The sequence below is a fragment of the Hemibagrus wyckioides genome, linkage group LG29 (genome assembly GCF_019097595.1).
Source record: "Hemibagrus wyckioides isolate EC202008001 linkage group LG29, SWU_Hwy_1.0, whole genome shotgun sequence".
Classification (NCBI taxonomy): domain Eukaryota; kingdom Metazoa; phylum Chordata; class Actinopteri; order Siluriformes; family Bagridae; genus Hemibagrus; species Hemibagrus wyckioides.
Window position 1 is genome coordinate 4244464 of NC_080738.1, and position 25092 is coordinate 4269555.

The following is a 25092-nucleotide window of genomic DNA, read 5'->3' on the forward strand; positions in this document are numbered from 1 at the left end:
GATGGATCTTGACTGCCATCGTGTTGCCACATCCTTGATCAGCCTGAGAGAAACTTCAGATCTATGAGGAAGACAGAGAAGCCACAAAACTACATTATATATCAAAGTTATATTTATGTTTATGGAAACACTATCAATGTTATTTACATTCAATTTTTTTATTATTATACTCAATACAGAGTAACTCAATACAGAGTAACTCAATACAGAATAACTCAATACAGAGTAATTCAATACAGAGTAACTCAAGAGAAACTCAATACAGAATAACTCAATACAGAATAACTCAATACAGAGTAACTCAATACAGAGTAACAAGAGAAATTCAATACAGAGTAACTCAGGAGTAATTCAATACAGAGTAACTCAATACAGAATAACTCAATACAGAGTAACTCAAGAGAAATTCAATACAGAGTAATTCAAGAGAAATTCAATACAGAGTAACTCAAGAGTATTTCAATAAAGAGTAATTCAATACAGAGTAACTCAAGAGAAATTCAATACAGAATAACTCAATAGTAACTCAATACAGAGTAACTCAATACAGAGTAATTCAATACAGCGTAACTCAAGAGTAATTCAATACAGAGTAACTCAATAGTAACTCAATACAGAGTAACTCAATACAGAGTAACTCAAGAGTAATTCAATACAGAGTAAGTCAAGAGTAATTCAATACAGAGTAACTCAATACAGAGTAACTCAAAAGTAATTCAATACAGAGTAATTCAATACAGAGTAATTCAATACAGAGTAATTCAATACAGAGTAATGAAAGAGTAATTCAATACAGAGTAACAAGACTAATTCAATACAGATTGATTCAATACAGAGTAATTCAATACAGAGTAATTCAATACAGAGTAACGAAAGAGTAATTCAATACAGAGTAACAAGAGTAATTCAACAGAGTAATTCAATACAGATTGATTCAATACAAAGTAACTCAAGAGTAATTCAATACAGAGTAACTCAAGAGTAAGTCAATACAGAGTAACAAGAGTAATTCAATACAGAGTAACTCAAGAGTAACTCAATACAGAGTAACTCAAGAGTAATTCAATACAGAGTAATTGGAGTAATTCAATACAGAGTAATTCAATACAGAGTAACTAAAGAGTAATTCAATACAGAGTAACAAGAGTAATTCAATAGAGTAATTCAATACAAATTGATTCAATACAAAGTAACTCAAGAGTAATTAAATACAGTGTAATTCAATACAGAGTAACTCAAGAGTAATTCAATACAGAGTAATTCAATACAGAGTAACTCAATACAGAGTAATTCAATACAGAATAACTCAATACAGAATAACTCAATACAGAGTAACTCAATACAGAGTAACAAGAGAAATTCAATACAGAGTAACTCAATACAGAATAACTCAATACAGAGTAACTCAAGAGTAATTCAATACAGAGTAATTCAATACAGAGTAACAAGAGTAATTCAGTACAGAGTAACAAGAGTAATTCAATACAGAGTAATTCAATACAGAGTAACTCAAGAGTAATTCAATACAGAATAACAAGAGTAATTCAATAAAGAGTAACTCAATACAGAGTAACTCAAGAGTAATTCAATACAGAGTAACTCAATACAGAGTATCAAGAGTAATTCAATACAGAGTAATTCAATATAGAGTAACTCAAGAGTAATTCAATTCAGAGTAATTCAATACAGAGTAACTCAAGATTAACTCAATACAGAGTAACTCAATACAGAGTAACTCAAGAGTAATTCAATACAGAGTAACTCAAGATTAACTCAATACAGAGTAACTCAAGTGTAATTCAATACAGAGTAATTCAATACAGAGTAACTCAATACAGAGTAATTGAATATAGAGTAATTCAATACAGAGTATCCACCTCTAGATTGGTGATCAAAGAGAAAGGGGATGCTGGATGTGCTGGGTGGGTGGGGGGGTAAGAAGGTCATTCAAAGACAGCTGGGTCAAGTTTGAGAATTTCAACATAATTGCGAAAGGGCCACCAAATTTTATGAAAAGTAGCATTTGGACGCTGTAGAGAGTACCTAATTTTCTCAATTATGAAATAGAGAACATCTCTAATCCAGCGAGTATGACATGGGGGTGAGGACTTTTCCAATTCAATAGGATTAGACACCGAGCCAAAAGAGTTAAAAATGCAACAAAGTTAAAAAGGTAAGAGGGCATAGAGCAGTCAGGTGGCAAAATGCCAAACAACCCACACTGTAAAAAATAAACCGTAAATTTAAGGTAAAAAACCGGCACTGTGGTTGCCAGAAATTTACCGTCAAAATTATGGTAGAACGTTGGTTGTATGAGATTGCACCCACTGTATGGTATATTTTATGGATTTTAATTGTTTTTACAGTTTATAACTGTCTAATTAACATGTTTATGTTGTTATAAAAACAGTTTATAACTGTCAAATTCCAGGGTTTACATTGTAATAATTATGGCTCATAACCATCTTTTATACAGCTCAGAACTGTCTATTTTAAAGGTTTATGTTGTAATAATTAGGGTTAAAACCTATAATTATTTCACAAAGCAGACAGGAAACTATGGAAAAAACATTGAATATGTAAATGGTGTTGAACTATTTTTTTTTTTATTATAAATAACCACAGTGAATTCATTTAGCAATTCTGTGAAAGCATAATTTTATCACAATAGCTGGGAGCTAGAAGAGATAAAAGTTAAATTGCTAGACATTTAGATTTTACCTTTAAGAAACTAGTAAGTACTTTTATACTAATTGATGAATACAAACCTAATTCAAATCATCAAAACCTATTAAAGACTTAGACATCAGTGTGGTCCCATGTATTTTTAATAAAGGCATTTACTGGCAGGCATTTAAAACATTATTGTATTTTTCTCTTCTCATGTTTTAACAGAAGTATACAGTGAATTAAGAGCAGTCTTAAGATGAAATTAAGATCAGTCAGTCAAGACTACTCATTTAAAATTAGATTCAGAATTTAAAACATTTCTACTACCTAACTAACACTTTAAACTGCGCCGCTGTGTTTAGAGGACCGGGTGCTCCTCCCCTTCAAATACCTGGGACAGAATTGCACCAAGCCCTGTCTCGGAGGCCTCGGTGTGGAGGGTGAAGGGGAGCTGGAAATCAGGGTTTCGGAGCACCAGGCGGCTGGTGAGTGCCTGCTTTCAGCTGCTGGAAGGCCCACTCGGTGTCTTCCATCCAGAGCACCCAGTCCAGTTGGCCCTTCTTTGTGAGATCTGAAAGGGGGGAAGCTACAGAGGAGAAGTTAGGGACGAACCGCCGATAGTATCCTGCCAGCCCCAAGAATGCTCGTACCTGTTTCTTGGTGCTGGGTTGGGGATACTCCCTGATGGCCTCAAACTTCTTTTCCTGGGGTCGTAGCAACCCCCGCCCAATGCAGTAGCCCAAGTACTGTGCCTCGGTCAGCCCCAGGTGGCACTTACGGGGGTTGACCATTAGCCCTGCCTTCCGGAGGCCACCCAGTACCTCCCTCAGCTAGAAGAGGTGGTCTGACCAAGTGGGGGAATGGATGAGGACGTCGTCTAGGTAGGCGGTGGCGAAGGCTTTGTGGGGCCGCAGAACGATGTCCATATTGCGCTGGAACATTGAAGAGGCCCCATGAAGACCAAAGGATAGGACCCGATACTGCCAGTGGCCGCCAGAGGTGGTGAAGGCGGTCTAAGGCCTAGTGTCTGGGGCCAGGGCTACCTGCCAGTAACCTTTGGTGAGGTCCAAACCGGGCTCTCCCCAGTCTCTCCACCAGGTCATCCATCCGGGGTAGGAGTCGAACTCCGAGACCTGGTTGAGCCTCCGGAAGTCGTTACACAGATGAAGGGATCCATCAGGCTTGGGCACCACCACGATGGGGCTGGACCAGGGGCTGGTGGATTCTTCGATGACCCCGTCTCTCAACATCTGCTCCACTTCCTCCTCTATAGCCTGGCGGCGGGCTTCGGGGACCCAGTAAGGCCTCTGAAGGACCACTACCCCGGGAGGGGTCTTCACTTCGTGTTGTTCCAACTGCGTGAGCCCGAGAACACGTCGGTGAACTGATCGACAAGCTCCGTGAGGTCTTGCTGTTGGGCTGGTGAGAGCTCCTCTCACCTCCTGAATAGGGGGCGCTCCTGGGGGTCTGTGGCGGCAGAAGCAAACCCAGACACAACCGGCTGTGCTGGCAACCATCTTTTTAGGATGTGGTACAGCTGTGTGTCTGCGCACTTACCTGGTTGTTTGGAGGCTGTAGTTTACAGTTGTAGAGCAGGTTGTAGACCTGCTGCTGGTCTCTTTGGGCTGTCTCCATATGTTCCCGTATGATAGGCCCTACCCGGTCTATTCTGGCCTGCATGTCCTGGACGTAGTCTATCACCGAGCAGAACAGAGAGTGTTGACCCTCCCAAGCTTCGGGGGCCACATCGAGTAGTCCTCGTGGTCGCCGCCCAAACAGGAGCTCAAACAGTGTAAACCCTGTCGAGGCCTGGGGCGTTTTGCGGACGGCGAAGAGGACATAGGGGAGGAGGAGATCCCAGTTCCTCCCTTCTTCATCCACCACCCGACGCAGCATCCTTTTGAGGGTCTGGTTAAACCGCTCCACCAGCCCATCCATCTGCGGGTGATAGACGGACATCCTCAGGTGTTTGACCTGTAAGAGCTGACACAGATCTGCCATTAGCCGTGAGGTGAAGGACATACCTTGGTCAGTGAGGATGTCCTTTGGGATTCCCACACGACTAAAGAGTGCAAGGAGCTCTTGGGCGATGTTGCGGGAGGTGGCCTTTCGGAGCGGGACTGCCTAGGGGTATCTGGTGGTGTAGTCCATCATCACGAGAATATACTCGTGCCCCCAGACTGACGTCGGTAGCGGCCCGACAAGGTCCATGCCGATGCGCTCAAAGGGGATGCCGTTGATGGGGAGCGGTATGAGGGGAGCCGGCGCTGGCTTCTGGGGTGCCATCTGTTGGCACCGGGGGCAGGCCCGGCAGAAGGCTTGGACCTCTGCCTGCATCTCGGGCCATGTGAAGTGGTCCTTCAGCTTCTTTAGAGTGTTCCATGGGCGCAGGTGGCCCCCCAGTGGGTGCATGTGGCCCAGGTGTAGGAGGAGGGTGGTGCGGGAGTGAGGGACCACTAGCAGTTCGCACAGCTTGCCGAGGCACTTGGAGTGGTAGTATAGCAACCCCCTCTTAACGAGGAAGAATGCCACAGGCAGCTGGTCCCCTGGGTGGGTATTTACTCCCTCCACCTGCAGAACTTGGCCCCAGCAGTGCTTCAGCCTGTCGTCCTCCTTCTGCTCCTGTCTGAAGCTCCCTTCCTTGGTGACCTGCTGAGATAGGGAAGACAGGGAATTAACTTCTTTCTCAGACTCAACTGGGGAGGAAGGCTCCGGGTCCGGGGCCCCTCCGGCCATGCACGCTGGCTTTGCCCAGGCTCTGGGCTTCCGGGGCCTTCTCGCCTGGGCGGGGGCCTTCATGGCGGCGTTGAACCCTGGCCAGTCACAACTGAGCAGTGCAGGAACGGGGGGATTCTGAATGACTCCCATAACAACAGGCCACTCTCTGGCTGGGCTCCGGATGAGAAGCTCTCCATCGAGGAGCTCTCTCTGGGAGGTGGGGTTATGGAGCCCCACGGCCTTGTGCTCTTCGGGAGGGAGGCCCCACAGGAACCAATCCATGGCCACCCGCTCTGTGACTTCCTTAGCTGACAGCTGGTCAGGTTGGAGCCACCGGTGGCAGCAGCAGAGGAGGTCATCCATCTGGGCCCGTGGGTTGGTGCGGGGGTCGTACCACCACCTATGGAAGTCCCCTGCTGTGCAGTCCCTTCGTGGCCAGCCTTCCCGTTCGGCGGTGCACTCGAAGGTCTCGAGGAAGGCCTCCACGTCATCCTCCACTGTCATCTTTGTGAGGAGGCGCTGGGCTGCATGGCCTGGGTCTGGGAGCGGGATGAGGCGGCTGGTGCAGATCCAGGAGCGAGGCTGGGCATCAGTGATTCCACACGGGGGCTTCTCTCAGTCCGAACTTCCTGGAAACAACACATAGGGTACCTGTTAGTCCACTAGGGGGCCTTCTTACCTTGTGTGGCCAGCCGAGCCAACCTCTCCGCTGTGTTGCTCTGCTGGAGGGTGAAGGGTTTAAAGGCGCTTCTGATTGGCCCAGAGCACTTTGGCGCGCTTTCTCCCACTCCGCCCTGCGATCTAATTTAGGGGCGCTGGCCGTGGTGCTGATCTGCTTCCACTCTGCACTAGCGCCACTGTCCAGGGTGTTGAAGCGCCACTGTGCGTGTTTTTCCGGGAAAGGAGGGAGGCAAGGAGCGGCTCTTTTCTGTGTGCATGTCACATAATATAATAATAATATTTTTTTTGCCTCACTTAAAATAAACAGAAAACAAATGGTTTGGAACAACCTGAGGGTGAGTAAATGACAATTTTCATTTTTGGGTGAACTATCCCTTTAAATTTTTGTAACAGAAACAAATACTTGGACTTACTGGTCTCCTTCAGAACAGAAATAAATTTCCTGGCTTGAATGGGCCTCAGTACAGCTGCCAAATCTGATTCCTCAAGAAATCTGAAATCTTCTGGGGTCTCCACTCCAAGTGATTTTAAGGTGTCCTCAAGAGATTTCTTAGTTGCAGTGGGAGGTCAGGGTAATACAGCATCAATTGCAATGCTGATGTTTGAAATGTTTAGCTCCGATTCACCCATTTCTGAAAAACAATTAAAAATAATAATTCTCATAAATAAACCAAAACTATGAGAAAATACAGATCAACTATCATATTCAGTGTGACATCAGACTGTGCTTTAATGGAATTACCCTTTTTTCATTCATCATATATGAGGTTAAAGCATAGAAATCTGCCAGGTCATTGATTTTCACACAACGCATTATTTTAGTCTGATTTTTCAATTCATGCAAATGGTATTCAGGAATGATCTCTGCTACATAGTTTCTCAGCAGAAAATGAACAACTTCATCTTTTATGAGAATAAGTGCAAGTTCTCCAAACTCTATTGAGTCCATATTATTTGTAGCTCTGGGAAAAATGCAGTGTTGTTTTTTAACCTCAAAATTAGATTACACATTGACCCTTCTGACAGATAGACCTGGAACATTTGATGCCTTTCAGAGAGAGTGAAGCACAGGTTTTTGAAATTCTTTAAGTTCCTAGGACATCTTTTAAAGTAACTGTGCTTACTCTCGAAGCACATTGTCCACAACCTGATCAAAGGACCAGACTTTAAAATCAGTGCAGGGTAGTGTCACAAGTAGTGATGCTTAGGCTTTAGTCCATGTCCTGGAAAAAGAGAGAATCTACAAGTAAGATATTCTTGGATAAGAACGTCAAGGTATGTGACATCTGGTAATGTGCACAAATCATCTCCACAATGTCTTTTAGCTGAAGGGCCAACTGCCAAACATCATCCATGGGCTCTTTAACCTTGTCATGCATGATCACAGGAAGAAGTCTTAGAAAATTCCAGTTCTGAATAGCCTGACCAGAAAGCTTTACTCCATTGGAGCTCACTGCACATAGCTTACTCAACACATCAGATGAACTGTATTTAAATTGCTTAATGCGTCTATTCAGAATTGAATAGGTGAACCACTTTTTCTGCATGATGAAGTACTTCAGGTAAAGGACTAAATCATAGGAGAGGAACGCCTCAAAAATGTCATGGCCTAAACAAGGCAGGCAAACATTAAAGTAATTCAATGAATTAAAAATTGACTCAAATGTTATACCTTCAACGTTTTGTTGTTCCTCAGACTGTAAAATGTCTACTGCAGAATTGTAGTTTTCAGGAGTGCACTGAGGACCACATACCTTTGGATCTGTTTGAAAATCCCTTCATGTTATCCGGCAATACCTGCAGAAATATCCAGAAACACTAAAATTTTCTTTGAATCCACCGATACTATGAGACCCCAAATTGTCCCCTGCAATGCACAAAACAGTCCCTTTAACTTTTTCTTTTGCCACGGTTATTCCATTGTCTTCCAGGTCTTTTAAGTCTGCAATTAGCCTTGAGAAAATTTTGTCATGTCCAAAGTGTTTGAAGTCTGTTTCTCGACACAGCATTACAAGTGAGATGTGGTCTGGACTTGATCTTATATGAGGGGGTAAATTAGCCAGAGACAGATATACAGCTAGTACTTTGAGCTTGCTTTTTGCTGAACCTAATGGGTTCACCACCTCAAAAAAATCTTGAAATAGAATTAATTTGAGACATGATAGGTTTTGAGAAAAGACCTCATTGTTTTTGTATACCTGACCATCACTGACATCACAAAGCACATCTGTGCACGGTAAGCATGGATGCTGTGCAGCACAATTCCACCATAAGTCAGACTCCAATAAACATCTCAAAGTGTCTTTCAATGGAACATAGTAGGAAAAACTCTGTGACCTTGTTTCATATCTTCCTAAGTACAACTTTACAGGTTCTGTGTATCTGAACATCTTTTTAAAAGCCTTTGTTCTTGAAAATTTGGTTCTCGTTGGTCCTTCATGACTAATGCTGAATAGGTCAGATTCCTTCACGACGTCACATATTCTACCAATGTCCACATCTGTTAACTCTAAATCACTTTTCAGAAATGCACTCAATTTATTCATAGTATATGTCTGTCCTAGTTCATGTATGCTCTGCATCTGTAGCTGTGCACTTGAACACGCATCGTGGTTCATTACGGTGGAGTTTGACATGTAAAACATGCTCCCTAAGGGTTTGCACTGATATTCCACAGAAATAACAGCTAAACATTTTAACTGCATGAACAAACACACACTCTACTGCTGTTTTAAACACCTAAATGATGTTTCACATCCCGGGCTGGACTTTATAGAGCTTGTAAGTGTGACTACATGCGCTGCCTAGACATGTTTATGCGCCATAAAACAGGGACAGAATACATGCTACTCGTGTTTAAAACCACACACTGCTTGAAAACGGTTTAATCCAACTTACCAATGTACACATTTAGCTTACAGAATATTTCCACTAAGTTGTAGTTGACCTCCAACAGTGCTTCGCAAAAATCTCCAGTTCGCCACTGCTGAAATGCGGGAAAGCAAACGCTCTTGTGTTCCGCGCCAATGAGTATTCAGCCAATCAAATTCTTTGCCCAATTGAGCCAAGGTGCAACATCATCAAGGTGCATTATCCTGATTGGATGATGCTTAATGGTTACGTTTCAAAAGCTTGTTGAATTTATTTTCTTACCTTAAAACAAATTCCTGAGGGCAGAGACAAAACAGAGTATAATCTTTACAGAAACTTCTCTCTAAAAAAAAAGTAAAAACACTGTTTATTACAGCAAAACAATATTTCAATTCTCAAAATCAAATATACAAATGTCAAGGTGTACATTTTTAAGAGTTTTAGGCAGACAATTTAAGCATACAATTTGATAGAAGACTTTATATTTCAACGTTACACAGAAAAAGATGATTTTATCACACATACACTATATTGCCAAAAGTATTCGCTCACCTGCCTTGACTCGCATATGAACTTAAGTGACATCCCATTCCTAATCCATAGGGTTCAATATGACGTTGGTCCACCCTTGGCAGCTATAACAGCTTCAACTCTTCTGGGAAGGCTGTCCACAAGGTTTATGAGTGTGTTTATGGGAATTTTTGACCATTCTTCCAGAAGCGCATTTGTGAGGTCAGACACTGATGTTGGACGAGAAGGCCTGGCTCTCAGTCTCCGCTCTAATTCATCCCAAAGGTGTTCTATCGGGTTGAGGTCAGGACTCTGTGCAGGCCAGTCAAGTTCATCCACACCAGACTCTGTCATCCATGTCTTTATGGACCTTGCTTTGTGCACTGGTGCACAGTCATGTTGGAAGAGGAAGGGGCCAGCTCCAAACTATTCCCACAAAGTTGGGAGCATGGAATTGTCCAAAATGTCTTGGTATGCTGAAGCATTCAGAGTTCCTTTCACTGGAACTAAGGGGCCAAGCCCAGCTCCTGAAAAACAACCCCACACCATAATCCCCCCTCCACCAAACTTTACACTTGGCACAATGCAGTCAGACAAGTACCATTCTCCTGGCAACCGCCAAACCCAGACTCGTCCATCAGATTGCCAGATGGAGAAGCGCGATTGGTCACTCCAGAGAACGCGTCTCCACTGCTCTAGAGTCCAGTGGCGGCGTGCTTTACACCACTGCATCCGACGCTTTGCATTGCACTTGGTGATGTATGGCTTGGATGCAGCTGCTCGGCCATGGAAACCCATTCCATGAAGCTCTCTGCGCACTGTTCTTGAGCTAATCTGAAGGCCACATGAAGTTTGGAGGTCTGTAGCGATTGACTCTGCAGAAAGTTGGTGACCTCTTCACACTATGCGCCTCAGCATCCGCTGACCCCGCTCCGTCAGTTTACGTGGCCTACCACTTCGTGGCTGAGTTGCTGTCGTTCCCAAACACTTCCACGTTCTTATAATACAGCTGACAGTTGACTGTGGAATATTTAGGAGCGAGGAAATTTCACGACTGGATTTGTTGCACAGGTGGCATCCTATCACAGTTCCACGCTGGAATTCACTGAGCTCCTGAGAGCAACCCATTCTTTCACAAATGTTTGTAAAAACAGTCTGCATGCCTAGGTGCTTGATTTTATACACCTGTGGCCATGGAAGTGATTGGAACACCTGATTCTGATTATTTGGATGGGTGAGCGAATACTTTTGGCAATATAGTGTATGTTAAAATTGTTTATGTCCTCTGTCCTGCATTGTGGTTGTTAAGTTCACACTGTACAGGGGTGTCAAATATGTTTCTGTATTTGTCACGTCCATAACGGCATGTTCCTCATAAATGGGCACTAGAAAATTAAAATAAAGTAACTATGATCTGTGAAGGGGCATCTCTTCATTTGTTGGGTATAGCTGGTTATTGCTTCTGGTTTGTGCATTTTTATTTAAAGAAATCCTACAAAGTTTTTTGTCACATCCATAACGCGTGTTTATTTCCCTTTTGTAAAATAGAAACCTAGTGCATTTTCAATCTTAAAAAATTCTAGGGTTAGGGTTAGCTGATATTATTCTGATTTTAAACTCTATCAACCGTTTAGTAAAACGGTTTAGTAAAAAATACATTCTCTGAGAGTTTATATGTTACATCCATAACGTATAATGTCATATCCATAATGCTGGAATTGCCCAAGACAGAATAATGTTTTCCTTTATATGGCAAGCAATACAGTATATTGTTAATTTTACTGCAATAAACCATATTAACTTAACTGCTAACTTATTTTATTTTACTTTATTTTCTTTGAAATAAATTTAAGCTTTTGTAATGTTGTTTTAATATCAGTTACATTACTGCTTGCTTTTAATTCACCAAAAAGTGTCTAAAAGACTAGGACTATAATCTAGCATTCATGAACTGAAATATTTTAAGGTTAAGTATAGCATTTTTCACTGTATGCACAAAACTGAAATGAAAGGTAGAAAATATAATAGAGTTTAGTGCACTTTTTTGTTGATTTACACTTTGTTTAACTGTTGTCTGAGTCAACAGTTGGGGGGTGGGGGGTGGGTGCACACAGCTGTGTGAAAAAAAATAGTTTCGCTGTGCGAAAATAGTCAATATAATAATACAATACAATATACAATGGTACCCCTGTCCTCGACCACCCCTGTGTTCGAATTTTCGGTATTCGATTCGAATTTTTGACCTCGGTGTACGAAAATATTGTTTAAATATTGTTTCATACAGGATTGCAACGAATATCAAATAACGAATTTTCATTTAAGAGGGGTATAATGAGGGTATAATGGTAAAAAATAAAAAATAAATAAATAAAATAAAATAAAGGTTTGACTAACAGGGTAGGATGATAAACTTATTGCAGCATTCCACTGTATTGCATAGATGTGTATAACATTTGAGTACTGAACAAGCCAAATATGAGTCTCTCTGATATCGAGATCGAGATCGAGATCTCTCTCTCTCTCTCTCTCTCTCTCTCTCTCTCTCACTCACACACACACACACACACACACACACACACACACACACACACACACACTCCCCTGATCCTCGCTCTGTGTCACTTCGGTCTGATGAACGCGCTGAAAGACGGGGAGGAGCCGAAGTCTGCCTCCCAGGGGCGTCGTTACGGCTAATCGTCGCAGGGGCGGGGCTCGAGCCCCCAATGATTTTAATCTTAACCCGAATGTTTTATCCCGGATTTTTTGCCCCCGGAGTGTAGAGGAATTAAGTAAATGTTGATCGGTTTAGTTCAGCACTGTTGCCGTTTACTGTACGCGATTTTGACCGACATCTCTGTCCACATACACACACACACACATACACACACACACATACACACCAAGTGACTAAAATACCTTACAGTCCTTGAGAACGACGGCAATAAAAAAAACTGTCAGAAAACACAACAATCTTATTATTCAGATAAAAGTCTAACTTTTAATTTTTAATGTTAACACAGTTGATAAAAGTCGGCTAACAAATGTATGTTGTGTCACAAAGGAGACCCTTTGGAATATTATTCCATACTCAATATGTACAAAAGCCTTAAATTAAAAAATCAATAATAAAGATAGATCTAAATAAAATATAAACTGTTAAAGCACTAAGACATTACAGTCTGAACATCATGACTTTCTATTATTCCACTAATGCAGTATTTAAGTTAAAATACAGACATGACTTAGGTGAACAATGGACCAGAACAGACTCCATCATTCAGCTGTTCTGTCTATTGATAAAGGAATTCTCAGCACTAGAAATACTAGTATGGTAACTGACCGTTTTACTCAAGTCCAGTCTCGGAGATACTCTCTGAAATAATGGGAGGAGTCAGGAAAAAGTGTGAATGAAATTTTATAGAGTTGCAGAATTTGTGTTAATTTGTGTTTATTATTAAACAATATTACATAAAAATGCCCTTACAAAACATGTTATTCTTGCTTACCCCCTGTCCCTAATTGCCCCCTGATGTTTTGGCCTCGGCCCCTGATGTTTTCAAATCCTAGAAATGCCCCTGGAACTACGTAACTGATTGTAGTTCAGATGAATTAAATTAAATAATGAATCTTTTAATTGTACACACACTTGATTTGGCTGGAGATCTGTATGTGTTTACATCTAAATCATTTAAATTAGCTTCAGCTGGGAATGTTTAGATTTTTAACATGTCTCTGTCATTAATGCATGTTTACCTCAAATCACATCCATTTATTGTTTATACTGAGTTCCTTGATCAAAAACTCCCTAATGGTCATGAAAATAAAACCTAAAAATAACCATTAGAGAACGTTCCTAGAAGGTTATTATTTGGTTTTGAAAAAATAATCAAAGGGGAATCCTATGCTAATGTTAGGAGAAGGTTCTGTGTTTGCTGGCTCTCCTGTTTGGGGAATAAGTTGCACCCCATTTCAACAAGCAGGGAATTATCAGCCCTAGGAGAAGTAGTGTTACTAATAGAACAATGTAGAGAGTGTCTAAAATCTTTTCCCACTACACTCTTACAGACTGACATAAATACACCTATTTTTAATGATTTATTTTCAGCAGTCAATCCATCATTGATGAACAAACCAGAACCACAGAGAGAGAGAGAGAGAGAGAGAGAGAGAGAGAGAGAGTGTGTGTGTGTGTGTGTGTGCATATGTGCGCGTGCGCGGCTGCGTCACTGCCCCTCCCCCTCTGCAGAATAAACCGTTAGATGAAAGTGAAACTCAGCTGCTCCATTTTGTTCCGAGAGGAAAATAAAATATTCCAGGAGTAAAAGCTAAAGCTCTGATATATAAACGCTCTAAATGAAGACGTTTAGAGTTAATATAAGGAGTTTTGTTGGTTTGTACTGAAGTTTTTAATGTACACAGGTTGTTTTATGACTTGATATCGTGTGTATAGTGTTTGATTTAACACACCGATGTTGGAGTGAAGTAAACGTGTGTCCTGCTGTAATCTGGAGAAGGAGACATGACCTCCAACATGAGTGTGTCTGGAAAACAGGACTTAAAGAAAGACGAGAGGTCAGTAACTTTTACATTCACCAGCAATAAATACACACCGTCTCATGGGAACAGATCTGTATCTCTAAACACTCACTAGTTAACACAGGAACTAAACTTTGGTTTAAGGTGTTTAATAGCAGTGAATAGATCACTGATCTGATCTAAGAACAGTTTAGAGAAATCATTCAGTGAGAGAAGAGTAAAAAGGACTGTGTAATGTGGAGCAGAAGAGCAGCATAGCTTTGAGTCAGTGAACTCGACAGGCTTTAAGACCCAGCGGAGTCAGTTCTCTGTGATTGGGACTCCTGACCTCAGTGTAATTCCTGAGGTATGAGGCGTGTCTCCTGTTTGAAGAAGTGTGCAGACTGGAGCTGAATTAAAAAGATGGAATTATTGGTGTTTAATGATCAACACAGTGTTTAACAGTGCTGAGACAGCAGAGGATGAATTATTGCTGATATTTCTGTTGGAATTCTAGAATGATGAAGAGAAAGAGATTAGACTCACCAGAACCCAGCTGTGTGTCCATGAAGAGTGACCGGTCAATGGGAGAACCAATTTTCTTCAGAGACAGTTCTACTGATGTGAGGTCAGTATAGTGAGGTGATTTACAGCAGTGTTCCACCTGATCAAACTCACTGGTCTCATTATGAAGCCCTTCATGAGCTTTATCAGGTGTTGAAGCAGTAAAACACTAAACTGTGCAGTGCTGCAGCTCTCGGTCCGGCAGTGAGGACAACTGCTTTAAGAGGTCAGTTCAGCCTGCAGTCCCTGAGCTGGAGGGTCTGTGGTGCTACAGAAGAACATTTACACCTGGGATATTAATGACAATATAAATCATTTTATTCATTAATTCAATCATTTGTTTCTAAACATGTTAGTGTCAGTGATGAAATCCAGAAATCAGTGTATTGTGTTAAGAGGATAGTGTTAAATATCTGTCTCTGTATTTATTACTGTGATTTCTGCAGCTATGAATACATATAGTCCATATTACATGATGTGTTTTATTTGTTCACAGACCACAAAAGAAGAAATCAAACATCAGCAGAAATCAGCTGGACTCCATATTCAAGGTGTGTGTGTGTGTGTGTGTGTTATAGTGTGTAATGTGTGTGTTGTCATACCTTGTCATTTCTTGATGTCCAGTAGAATTATGGGTAATCACTTGTATGAATAATCAGAATTTCAGTTGTAACTAAAGGCAAGAGGAAGAGACTTTTATTATTTTCATAATCAAAATCATTAACAAAGCACCATTCACTGTGTAAGATTCTAATATTTAGATCTGTTCCTGTGTGTTTCTGACCAGGAGCTGGAACACAAAGTCATCACTCTGATAAAGAATGAGCTGAAGAGGTTTAGGAAGCTCCTGAGTCCAGATTACCCAGCATGCACTGAGAGGGAGGTGGAGGATGAGGAGGATCTGCACAGTGTCAGAGAGGGAGCTCTGAAGATCACTCTGCACTTCCTGAAGAACATGAAGCACACAGATCTCGCTAACACACTGCAGAACAGTAAGAGCTCTGAGCCATGGCTTTATTCCATCAGGTTCACTTTAGAGAGAGGAAATAGTTTTAGATATGAAGACTTTTAGTTTGAACTTTGATTTTAGTATCATGTACATCTGCTGCTTTTCTGTTCTGTTGATGGTCCAGCTTGTGGTCACTCTGTACAATGGTCCTGGTTCCTTCAATAATATTTAGTAGATGAATCAGGAATGAACAGCAGCATTTGAAAGAATTTTACATTTTATATAGTGCTCAGTGATTCTGCATTAAAACATGTTATTACTGTTTATTAGAACTCGTGTATCAGACAAAGCTGAAATCCAACCTGAGAGACAAGTTTAAAAGAATTAATGAAGGAATCTCACAGCATGGAAGATCAGCACTTCTGAATGAGATCTACACAGAGCTCTACATCACAGAGGGTTGGAGTGGAGACGTCAATAATGAACATGAGGTGAGACAGATTGAGACAGTGTCCAGGAGACCAGCAACACAGGAGACACCCATCAACTGTAATGACCTCTTTAAGGACAGGTCCATCAGAACTGTGCTGACTAAAGGAGTTGCTGGAATTGGAAAAACAGTCTCTGTGCAGAAGTTCATTCTGGACTGGACTGAAGGAAAATCAAATCAGGACATCACCTTCATGTTTCCACTTCCCTTTAGAGAGCTGAATCTGATGAAGGAGAAAAATCTCAGTCTGATGAATCTTCTTCATCACTTTTTCCCAGAAATAAGAAATCTAGAATCAATAGACTGTGACTCCTACAAAGTGGTGTTGATCTTTGATGGTCTGGATGAGTGTCGACTTCCTCTAAATTTCCAGAAGAATGAGAGATTGTGTGATTTAACTGAGTCAGCCTCAGTGGATGTTCTGCTGACGAACCTCATCAAGAGGAATCTGCTTCCCTCTGCTCTTCTCTGGATAACCTCTCGACCAGGAGCAGCCAATCAGATCCCTCCTGAGTGTGTAGACCAGGTAACAGAGGTACGAGGGTTTAATGATCCTCAGAAAGAGGAGTACTTCAGGAGGAGAATCAGTGATCAGAGCCTGGCCAATAAAATCATCAGACACATGAAGTCTTCAAGAAGCCTCTACATCATGTGCCACATCCCAGTCTTCTGCTGGATCTCAGCCACAGTTCTAGAGAGAATGTTGGGTGAAGCAGAGAGTGGAGAGATCCCCAAGACTCTGACTCAAATGTTTACACACTTCCTGATCTTTCAGATCAAACACAAGGATGAAAAGTACCATCAGAAACATGACCCTGATCCTCAGCAGACCAGAGAGAGTATCCTGGCACTGGGAAAACTGGCTTTCCAGCAGCTGGAGAAAGGAAACCTGATCTTCTATGAGGAAGACCTGAGAGAGTGTGGCATTGATGTCAGAGAAGTGTCAGTGTACTCAGGAGTGTGTACCCAGATCTTCAGAGAGGAGTTTGGGCTTCACCTGGGGAAGGTGTTCAGCTTTGTACATCTGAGTGTTCAGGAGTTTCTGGCTGCTTTATACGTGTTTTTCTGCTTTAAATTTAGAAAGACAAATGTGCTTGTGGAGCAAAGCACTGGACATTTTAATTTCTTCAGAAATCCAAACATGTCTGATCTCCTCAGGAGTGCAGTGGACAAGGCCTTACAGAGTGAGAATGGACACCTGGACCTGTTCCTCCGCTTCCTTCTGGGTCTCTCACTGGAGTCCAATCAGACTCTCTTACGAGACTTAATGCCACAGACAGGAAGTAGTTCTCACAGCAAACAGGAAACAGTGGAGTACATCAAGGAGAAGATCAGGGAGAATCCATCTCCAGAGAAATCCATCAATCTGTTCCACTGTCTGAATGAACTGAATGATCATTCTCTAGTGCAGGAAGTACAGACTTACCTGAACACAGGATATTACATGTGTCTCAGTGGATCCAGACTCTCTCCTGCTCAGTGGTCAGCTCTGGTGTTTGTGTTACTGACCTCAGAACAGGAGCTGGATGAGTTTGATTTGAGTAAATATGATCGATCGGAGGATTGTCTTCTGAGACTGCTGCCAGTGGTCAAAGCCTCCAGAAAAGCTGAGTGAGTATTTTTATTTATAAATGTATTACTGCATGGTTTGTTATTTTAATGTAACACTGAACTGCACTGTTTGGATTAATGCTTGTTAATAGTTCCTCTAATCCTCTTTAAACAAACCTCTGGTACTTTTACAGAAGATTGTTTCACTTTTTACACTAACACGTCATGTCTGCACTGAGGGCTGGGCCATATGGACAAAATTTTATGGATCAGGATATGAATCATTTTATATCTTTTATAGATGAATCATGATATATTAAGTTTTCTCTAAAATTTATATAAAAATCTGTACAAAATACCTGCATGCATTTAAGAACTAAACACATTTCTGAAGTAAACAGCAGTGAAAGACACTTTTTCTTTTCTCTGTTTATTCTGAAAGTGACATTGAACAGAACTCTCACAAATGAGAAGAAGAAAAACATCAAGCTGTCAAAATGGGATCAATATGAATAGAAAATATAAAAAGTAAATATTAAACACCTTCAAGTACCTGTTTAGGTTCAAGTTCCTCATCTTTTGTTCTGTGACACAGTGTTGTGGAGAGATTCACTCTGTCATGCTTTTATTTCTTCCAATTTTTCACATTTTCTTCCTAATTTAATCACGGCTGATTCCCACCATCTAACTGGGAACAAAATACTGAACTGGACCATACTGGAAAGAGTCGAGTTGGATTTTCTTTAAATAGTATAAACTAGTAACAGGGCCATTTGGAACAAATAGTGCATTTTTATTACATTTCCTTTCTTATACTCTTTATTTAATAGAATCATTGTTTATTTAAGAAAGAGATTCTTACATTTTTGCACATCTATATTTTCCAAAGTCCATTCTAATAAATAAAACACTATAAATCTATATTACTAATAAAATGATTTTCTTGAGTGTAATTTTGAAAGAATAAAATTGCCCAGCCCTTATCACCTTCTGAGACAAGACGAAAAAACCAACTCTATCTTTTCACACTGTTCCTGTAAATTAACACACTTGCTGTAACTGACCAGTTCCATATGTATGACCACACACAGGCTCCCATGACTGGCTTTACCTTGTTTAATTACCTGGTTTAGTTTGAACAAATCAACCTTTTTCTTTAGTTTGGATCTGTTTGGACGTATGTGAAGACTCCACCTGTACTCGGGTCCACACCAAACACCTGAACCAGTGTGTGTGTAAAATCAGAGGTCTCCAGGTGACAGATTTGTACCTGTACGAGCACAGAGAACAACACACACCAACTGTTTTACCGTCTCTGTGAAATTCAGCATATAACTCAGTGTAAAGTACGACTAGTATTGGCATGTTATTAACTGCTAGTGTACAGCTCTATAATTCTTTATTTTCTGTAATAAAATGCACTGGATCTGCAGTGTTGGGTGTAGAAACTTGAACACAGATCAGAGTGTAGTGTTTGTAGGCTGCTCGCTCTCACCTGTGTGTGTTATGTACATGACCTAATGGTCTTCTAATAAATTGTAGCTGAGAGATTGTGGAGTTCAGAAAGACATCCCTGCTCCTGTAAATGTCCTGATGTGGTGTCCTGTCCTCTGATTTCTGTGTGTGAGAGAAACACACTCACATTTCTGTTACAGCTTCAACTTTAGCTGGATTATGGCTGTGTGTGTGTTTGAGATCAGTGTTCTGATATTTCATCATTTCTCTTCCAGGCTGTGTGTGTGTAATCTGACAGAGGAAAGCTGTAGAGCTCTGTCCTCAGTTCTCAGCTCAAACTCCTCCAGTCTGAGAGAACTGAACCTGAGTTACAATAAACTGCAGGATTCAGGAGTGAAGCTGCTCTCTGCTGGACTGAAGAATCCACACTGTACACTGGAGATACTGAGGTACACACACACACACACACACACAAACACATATACATACATACACACACACAAAGTATATTAATGCCTGACAAATAATAATAATAATAATAATAATAATAATAATAATAATAATAATATCTTAATTTACACAGCACTTTTCCTAATTAAAATAAAAACTATATAATAATTTTGAAGACATTAAAAGCAGTTTTAAGCTTAAAATCCAGAGATCTAATTGAAGCTAAAGTAAATAAGTGTGTTCAAGCTGCTTTTTAAATGTATTTAGTGAAGGTTCCTGATGGATATACACTGGGAGTGAGTTCCACATCCTGGGAGCAGGGACACTAAATGCACTTTCACCGAGCTTCTTCTTATTAAAATTCACATGAAGAAAGTCAGCATTTGTTCATGGTACAAAAATATTTAAGGTGTGATCCATCAGGAATTCTGCTAAATACACAGGTGCAATGCCATTAAGTACCTCTAACAGTGTGCTCTAAATCTTCTGTCTGCTGAGGCGTTTACACCATGTGGGCTTACAGCTATACACAGACAGACCGCTCCATCCTCCTTTAATACACACACATTACTTTAGTCTTAACTGAATTACTCGTCTTATCTCTCATACTTTATGCATTTCTGCTAGTTTGTATTTTAAATTGTGTTTTTCTGTCCTAGCTCTGTGTTGGTGTTCTGTGTTTGTAATTATATGTTGTATGTTTATGTAGCACCAGGTCCTGGAGAAACCTGGTTTCATTTCACTATGTACTGCGTCAGATATATGTGGCTGAAATGATGACAAAAGCTTCTTGACTTGAGTTGACAAAAATATTCCAGAAAATATTAGTAACAGAAAGTAAATGTGTCCACAGATCTACAGACTGAACACACTGTAATGAAGCAGTAAAGGACAGTGTGGAAATATGGAAATGTTCTCCAGCAGAACTTTCCCCAGAGCTGCTGAACACACTGTATGAAAATCTCTCTGCTAGAAATAAAGAGACATGTTTGTTCAGAGTGGCCTCTCTGTTATTATCTTCTTTTAGAAAGTTAAATACATCATCTCATATGAGCTGAGACACATGGATCTGTCCAAGAGCAGTCCAAGTTTATACACAGACTCTTCATTTTATATTTTTATCCTGTCATTAGATTCTTGTGTTCAGGTAAACACTTTATTTCCCAACTGATGGAAACACATCATTCACTATCAGAGAAATAAGTCAAATACTTCATCATTTCTCTTCCAGTCTGTGTTGGTGTAATCTGACAGAGGAAAGCTGTAGAGCTCTGTCCTCAGTTCTCAGCTCAAACTCCTCCAGTCTGAGAGAACTGGACCTGAGTGACAATGAACTACAGGATTCAGGAGTGAAGCTGCTCTCTGCTGGACTGAAGAATCCACACTGTACACTGGAGATACTGAGGTACACACACACACACACACACACACACAAACACAAACACACATACACACACACATCAGAGTTTTAATAAACACAGCAACCTCCAGTTCTCATCTGTTGTAAGTGTAATTGTAGAGATCTGATATATTGTCATTGTTGTGTGTGTGAGATGGAGAGTAAATGTAGTGTATATAAAGATTTTGTGTAGTTCATGTTTTCAATGCTAAAACTGAGTGTGTTAAGTGTGAGAAGGTTTTCTTTCTTGCAGGATGAGGAACTGCAGTATTACAGATGAAGGTTGTGCTGCTCTGGATTCAGCTCTGAGGTCAAACTCCTCATCACACCTGAGAGAACTGGATCTGAACCGTAATAATCCAGGAGAATCAGGAGTGAAGCTGCTCTCCCATCTACTGAAGGATCCACACTGTAAACTGGAGACACTACAGTGAGTTACTGACTTCCTGTCTCTTTACTCTACTCTATTGTAAGACACTGAGTAATATTCAGTGTGTTCTGTATAATATTTTCAGTTTGTATGTGTGTATGTGTATGTGTTTGTGTGTGTGTGTGTGTGTTTGTGTGTGTGTGTGTACTGCCCTGTAGATGTGGTTTTAACAGTGGGAGGTTGAATGAGTGATGATCTGCTTCCTGATATTTTTAAATGAAAATAATTTGAGGAAACAGTAATGAGTTTTGTTATATCTGCAGTTTTATTACATAATTTCCCTCTAAATGTCTAGTTTTCTGTCTGTCCCCCTCTGAGTGGACACACTACAGGGTGGTTCTGAAGTCTTCTCCAATGACCTATTATTACCAAATACTTACAAAACTTCACTAATCCACAAAAATAAAATAAAGAAATTTCCTCAGGCTTGGATGAGAAGAAACAACCAGCTTTATTTTTATCAAGACGATCTTTAACAAAAATAACAGTAAAATGCCTCTCAAGTACACAGCATCAGCCCCGACGTGGTCAAGTGCACCCCCCCACCCCCGTACAAAATCCCCTCTATTTATACTGACATCCTTACCCCTCCTATTAGTCTCATGATTGTTTTTACTCGTTAGGAAACGTTTCTCACACCCTGTGGATCCCAATCACTGACCTTCTGTGTGTGAGAGAAACACACTCACATTTCTGTTACAGCTTCAACTTTAGCTGGATTATGGCTGTGTGTGTGTTTGAGATCAGTGTTCTGATATTTCATCATTTCTCTTCCAGTCTGTTTCAGTGTAATCTGACAGAGGAAAGCTGTAGAGCTCTGTCCTCAGTTCTCAGCTCAAACTCCTCCAGTCTGAGAGAACTGAACCTGAGTCACAATAAACTGCAGGATTCAGGAGTGAAGCTGCTCTCTGCTGGACTGAAGAATCCACACTGTACACTGGAGATACTGAGGTACACACACACACATACTGTACACACACACGCGCACACACACATACTGTACATACATACATAAACACAAACACACGCACTTTACATACATACACAAACATACATACTGTACATACGTGTAGACACACACACACACTGTACATACACACATACTGTACATACACACACACACACACACACATACTGTACATACACACAGACACACACATACTGTACATACACACACAAACACACACACACACACATACTGTACATACATACACACACATATATACTGTACATACATACAATCATACATACACACACACACACATCAGAGTTTTAATAAACACACTTACAACAGATGAGAACTGGAGGTTGCTGTAATTGTAGAGATCTGATATATTGTCATTGTTGTGTGTGAGATGGAGAGTAAATGTAGTGTATATAAAGATTTTGTGTAGTTCATGTTTTCAATGCTAAAACTGAGTGTGTTAAGTGTGAGAAGGTTTTCTTTCTTGCAGGATGAGGAACTGCAGTATTACAGATGAAGGTTGTGCTGCTCTGGCTTCAGCTCTGAGGTCAAACTCCTCATCACACCTGAGAGAACTGGATCTGGACGGTAATAATCCAGGAGAATCAGGAGTGAAGCTGCTCTCTGATCTACTGAAGGATCCACACTGTAAACTGGAGACACTACAGTGAGTTACTGACTTCCTGTCTCTTTACTCTACTGTATTGTAAGACATTGAGTAATATTCAGTGTGTTCTGTATAATATTTTCAGTTTGTTTGTGTGTGTATGTATGTGTAATGACCTATTATTACCAAATACTTACAAAACTTCACTAATCCATAAAAATAAAATAAAGAAATTTCCTCAGGCTTGGATTAGAAGAAACAACTGGCTTTATTTTTATCAAGACGATCTTTAACAAAAATAACAGCAAAATGTCTCTCAAGTACACAGCATCAGCCCCGACGTGGTCAAGTGCACCCCCCCCACCCCCGTACAAAATCCCCTCTATTTATACTGACATCCTTACCCCTCCTATTAGTCTCATGATTGTTTTTACTCGTTAGGAAACGTTTCTCACACCCTGTGGATCCCAATCACTGACCTTGTGTGTGTGAGAGAAACACACTCACATTTCTGTTACAGCTTCAACTTTAGCTGGATTATGGCTGTGTGTGTGTTTGAGATCAGTGTTCTGATATTTCATCATTTCTCTTCCAGTCTGTTTCAGTGTAATCTGACAGAGGAAAGCTGTAGAGCTCTGTCCTCAGTTCTCAGCTCAAACTCCTCCAGTCTGAGAGAACTGAACCTGAGTGTCAATAAACTGCAGGATTCAGGAGTGAAGCTGCTCTCTGCTGGACTGAAGAATCCACACTGTACACTGGAGATACTGAGGTACACACACACACACTGTACATACATACACACACACAGTGTACACACACACACACACACATTCTGTACATACATACACACAAACACAAACACATCAGAGTTTTAATAAACACAGCAACCTCCAGTTCTCATCTGTTGTAAGTGTGAGAAGGTTTTCTTTCTTGCAGGATGAGGAACTGCAGTATTACAGATGAAGGTTGTGCTGCTCTGGCTTCAGCTCTGAGGTCAAACTCCTCATCACACCTGAGAGAACTGGATCTGAATGGTAATAATCCAGGAGAATCAGGAGTGAAGCTGCTCTCTGATCTACTGAAGGATGCACACTGTAAACTGGAGACACTACAGTGAGTTACTGACTTCCTGTCTCTTTACTCTACTGTATTGTAAGACATTGAGTAATATTCAGTGTGTTGTGTAAAATGTCACATCTAGTGTGTGCATTACGCTTCTGTTGTTCATAAGGAATGTGATGAGTGACTCTGTTTAACGTTGTCTGTAATTCTGTTCTCTTCTGTTTTTCAGAATTAAAGATTATAAACTCACCAGGTCTGGTGTATGACCGGAGTCTGACCTCAAACCTCTTGTCCAGGATAAAGCAGTAGTGGTGAAGCGTTAGAACCCGTCCCACATTTCCAGCAGTTTGGGAGCTGAATCATTCATATTCAGATGTAGAAGTTCCAGAACAATAACCGTGACTGACCACATCCTTTTATCCACTCAGCTACAAATTACTTCAGGCTTTAATCACATATTTTACAATCCAAAGTCCAATCCTTCAGCATCTACACACAACACAGAGATATCATCACACCATCACACTGATTACACAAACACACATCCAGCTGTTGGAGATGTTTATAGTCAATTTTTACCTCCTTTTTTTATATCACATTTGTTTCTCCACAGATGATTGAGTTACAGTTGGAATATTTATCATTATTTTTTTTTTTTTATTTAATAATGACTTTTCATATCTCTGTTCTTTGTTTTTTTGCTAATCTGTGTTTAATTGTAACCATGGTAACAGGTCTGCTGATTGATTTGTTGTTGTAGTGACCCAGTTTTGTATATATGTTGTATACATGTCATTTCCACTGTGTGTAATTACAGAATAAACAGTGAGTGTGAGTGAAACACAACAATTCAGGTGTTTGAGGTGTGTTTGATCACAAACCTTTCTGAAGCAGTAACTGTTCTGTCTCAGTAACATGATCACTTCCTGTCTCTCAGGTGCTGCAGTATTGGGTGTGGTGCTGAACACAGGAAGTTACTGCAAGGAAAACATTCAACAATTCAATTTAATGAACAATTCAATCTCAACAACTTAAATTAAGTCCTACATGATGGAGCAGACTGGAGCCCAGTGTTAGACCCAAATCATGTTCATTCACATGTTAAAGAAAACTGCTGCATCTTTGTGGAAGTCCGTGTCATTCACAAGGAAGCAGTTTACTGGAACGGATCAGAATCTGAATCACTTCACTGCCTGTGAGTTGGGA

At 40.7% G+C, this 25092-nt stretch overlaps 1 protein-coding gene across 1 annotated transcript in view; it reads left to right on the forward strand.

The window, feature by feature from the left end:
- LOC131348985 (NACHT, LRR and PYD domains-containing protein 12-like) overlaps nucleotides 1-25092 on the forward strand; it is a 135328-nt gene that overhangs the window by 30754 nt on the left and 79482 nt on the right. The window contains exons 11-16 of the mRNA XM_058384244.1: nucleotides 19250-19423; nucleotides 20656-20829; nucleotides 21077-21253; nucleotides 22031-22204; nucleotides 22708-22884; nucleotides 23420-23593. Of these exons, the coding sequence (XP_058240227.1) occupies nucleotides 19250-19423; nucleotides 20656-20829; nucleotides 21077-21253; nucleotides 22031-22204; nucleotides 22708-22884; nucleotides 23420-23593 (1050 nt within the window). The remainder of the gene's footprint in view (nucleotides 1-19249; nucleotides 19424-20655; nucleotides 20830-21076; nucleotides 21254-22030; nucleotides 22205-22707; nucleotides 22885-23419; nucleotides 23594-25092) is intronic.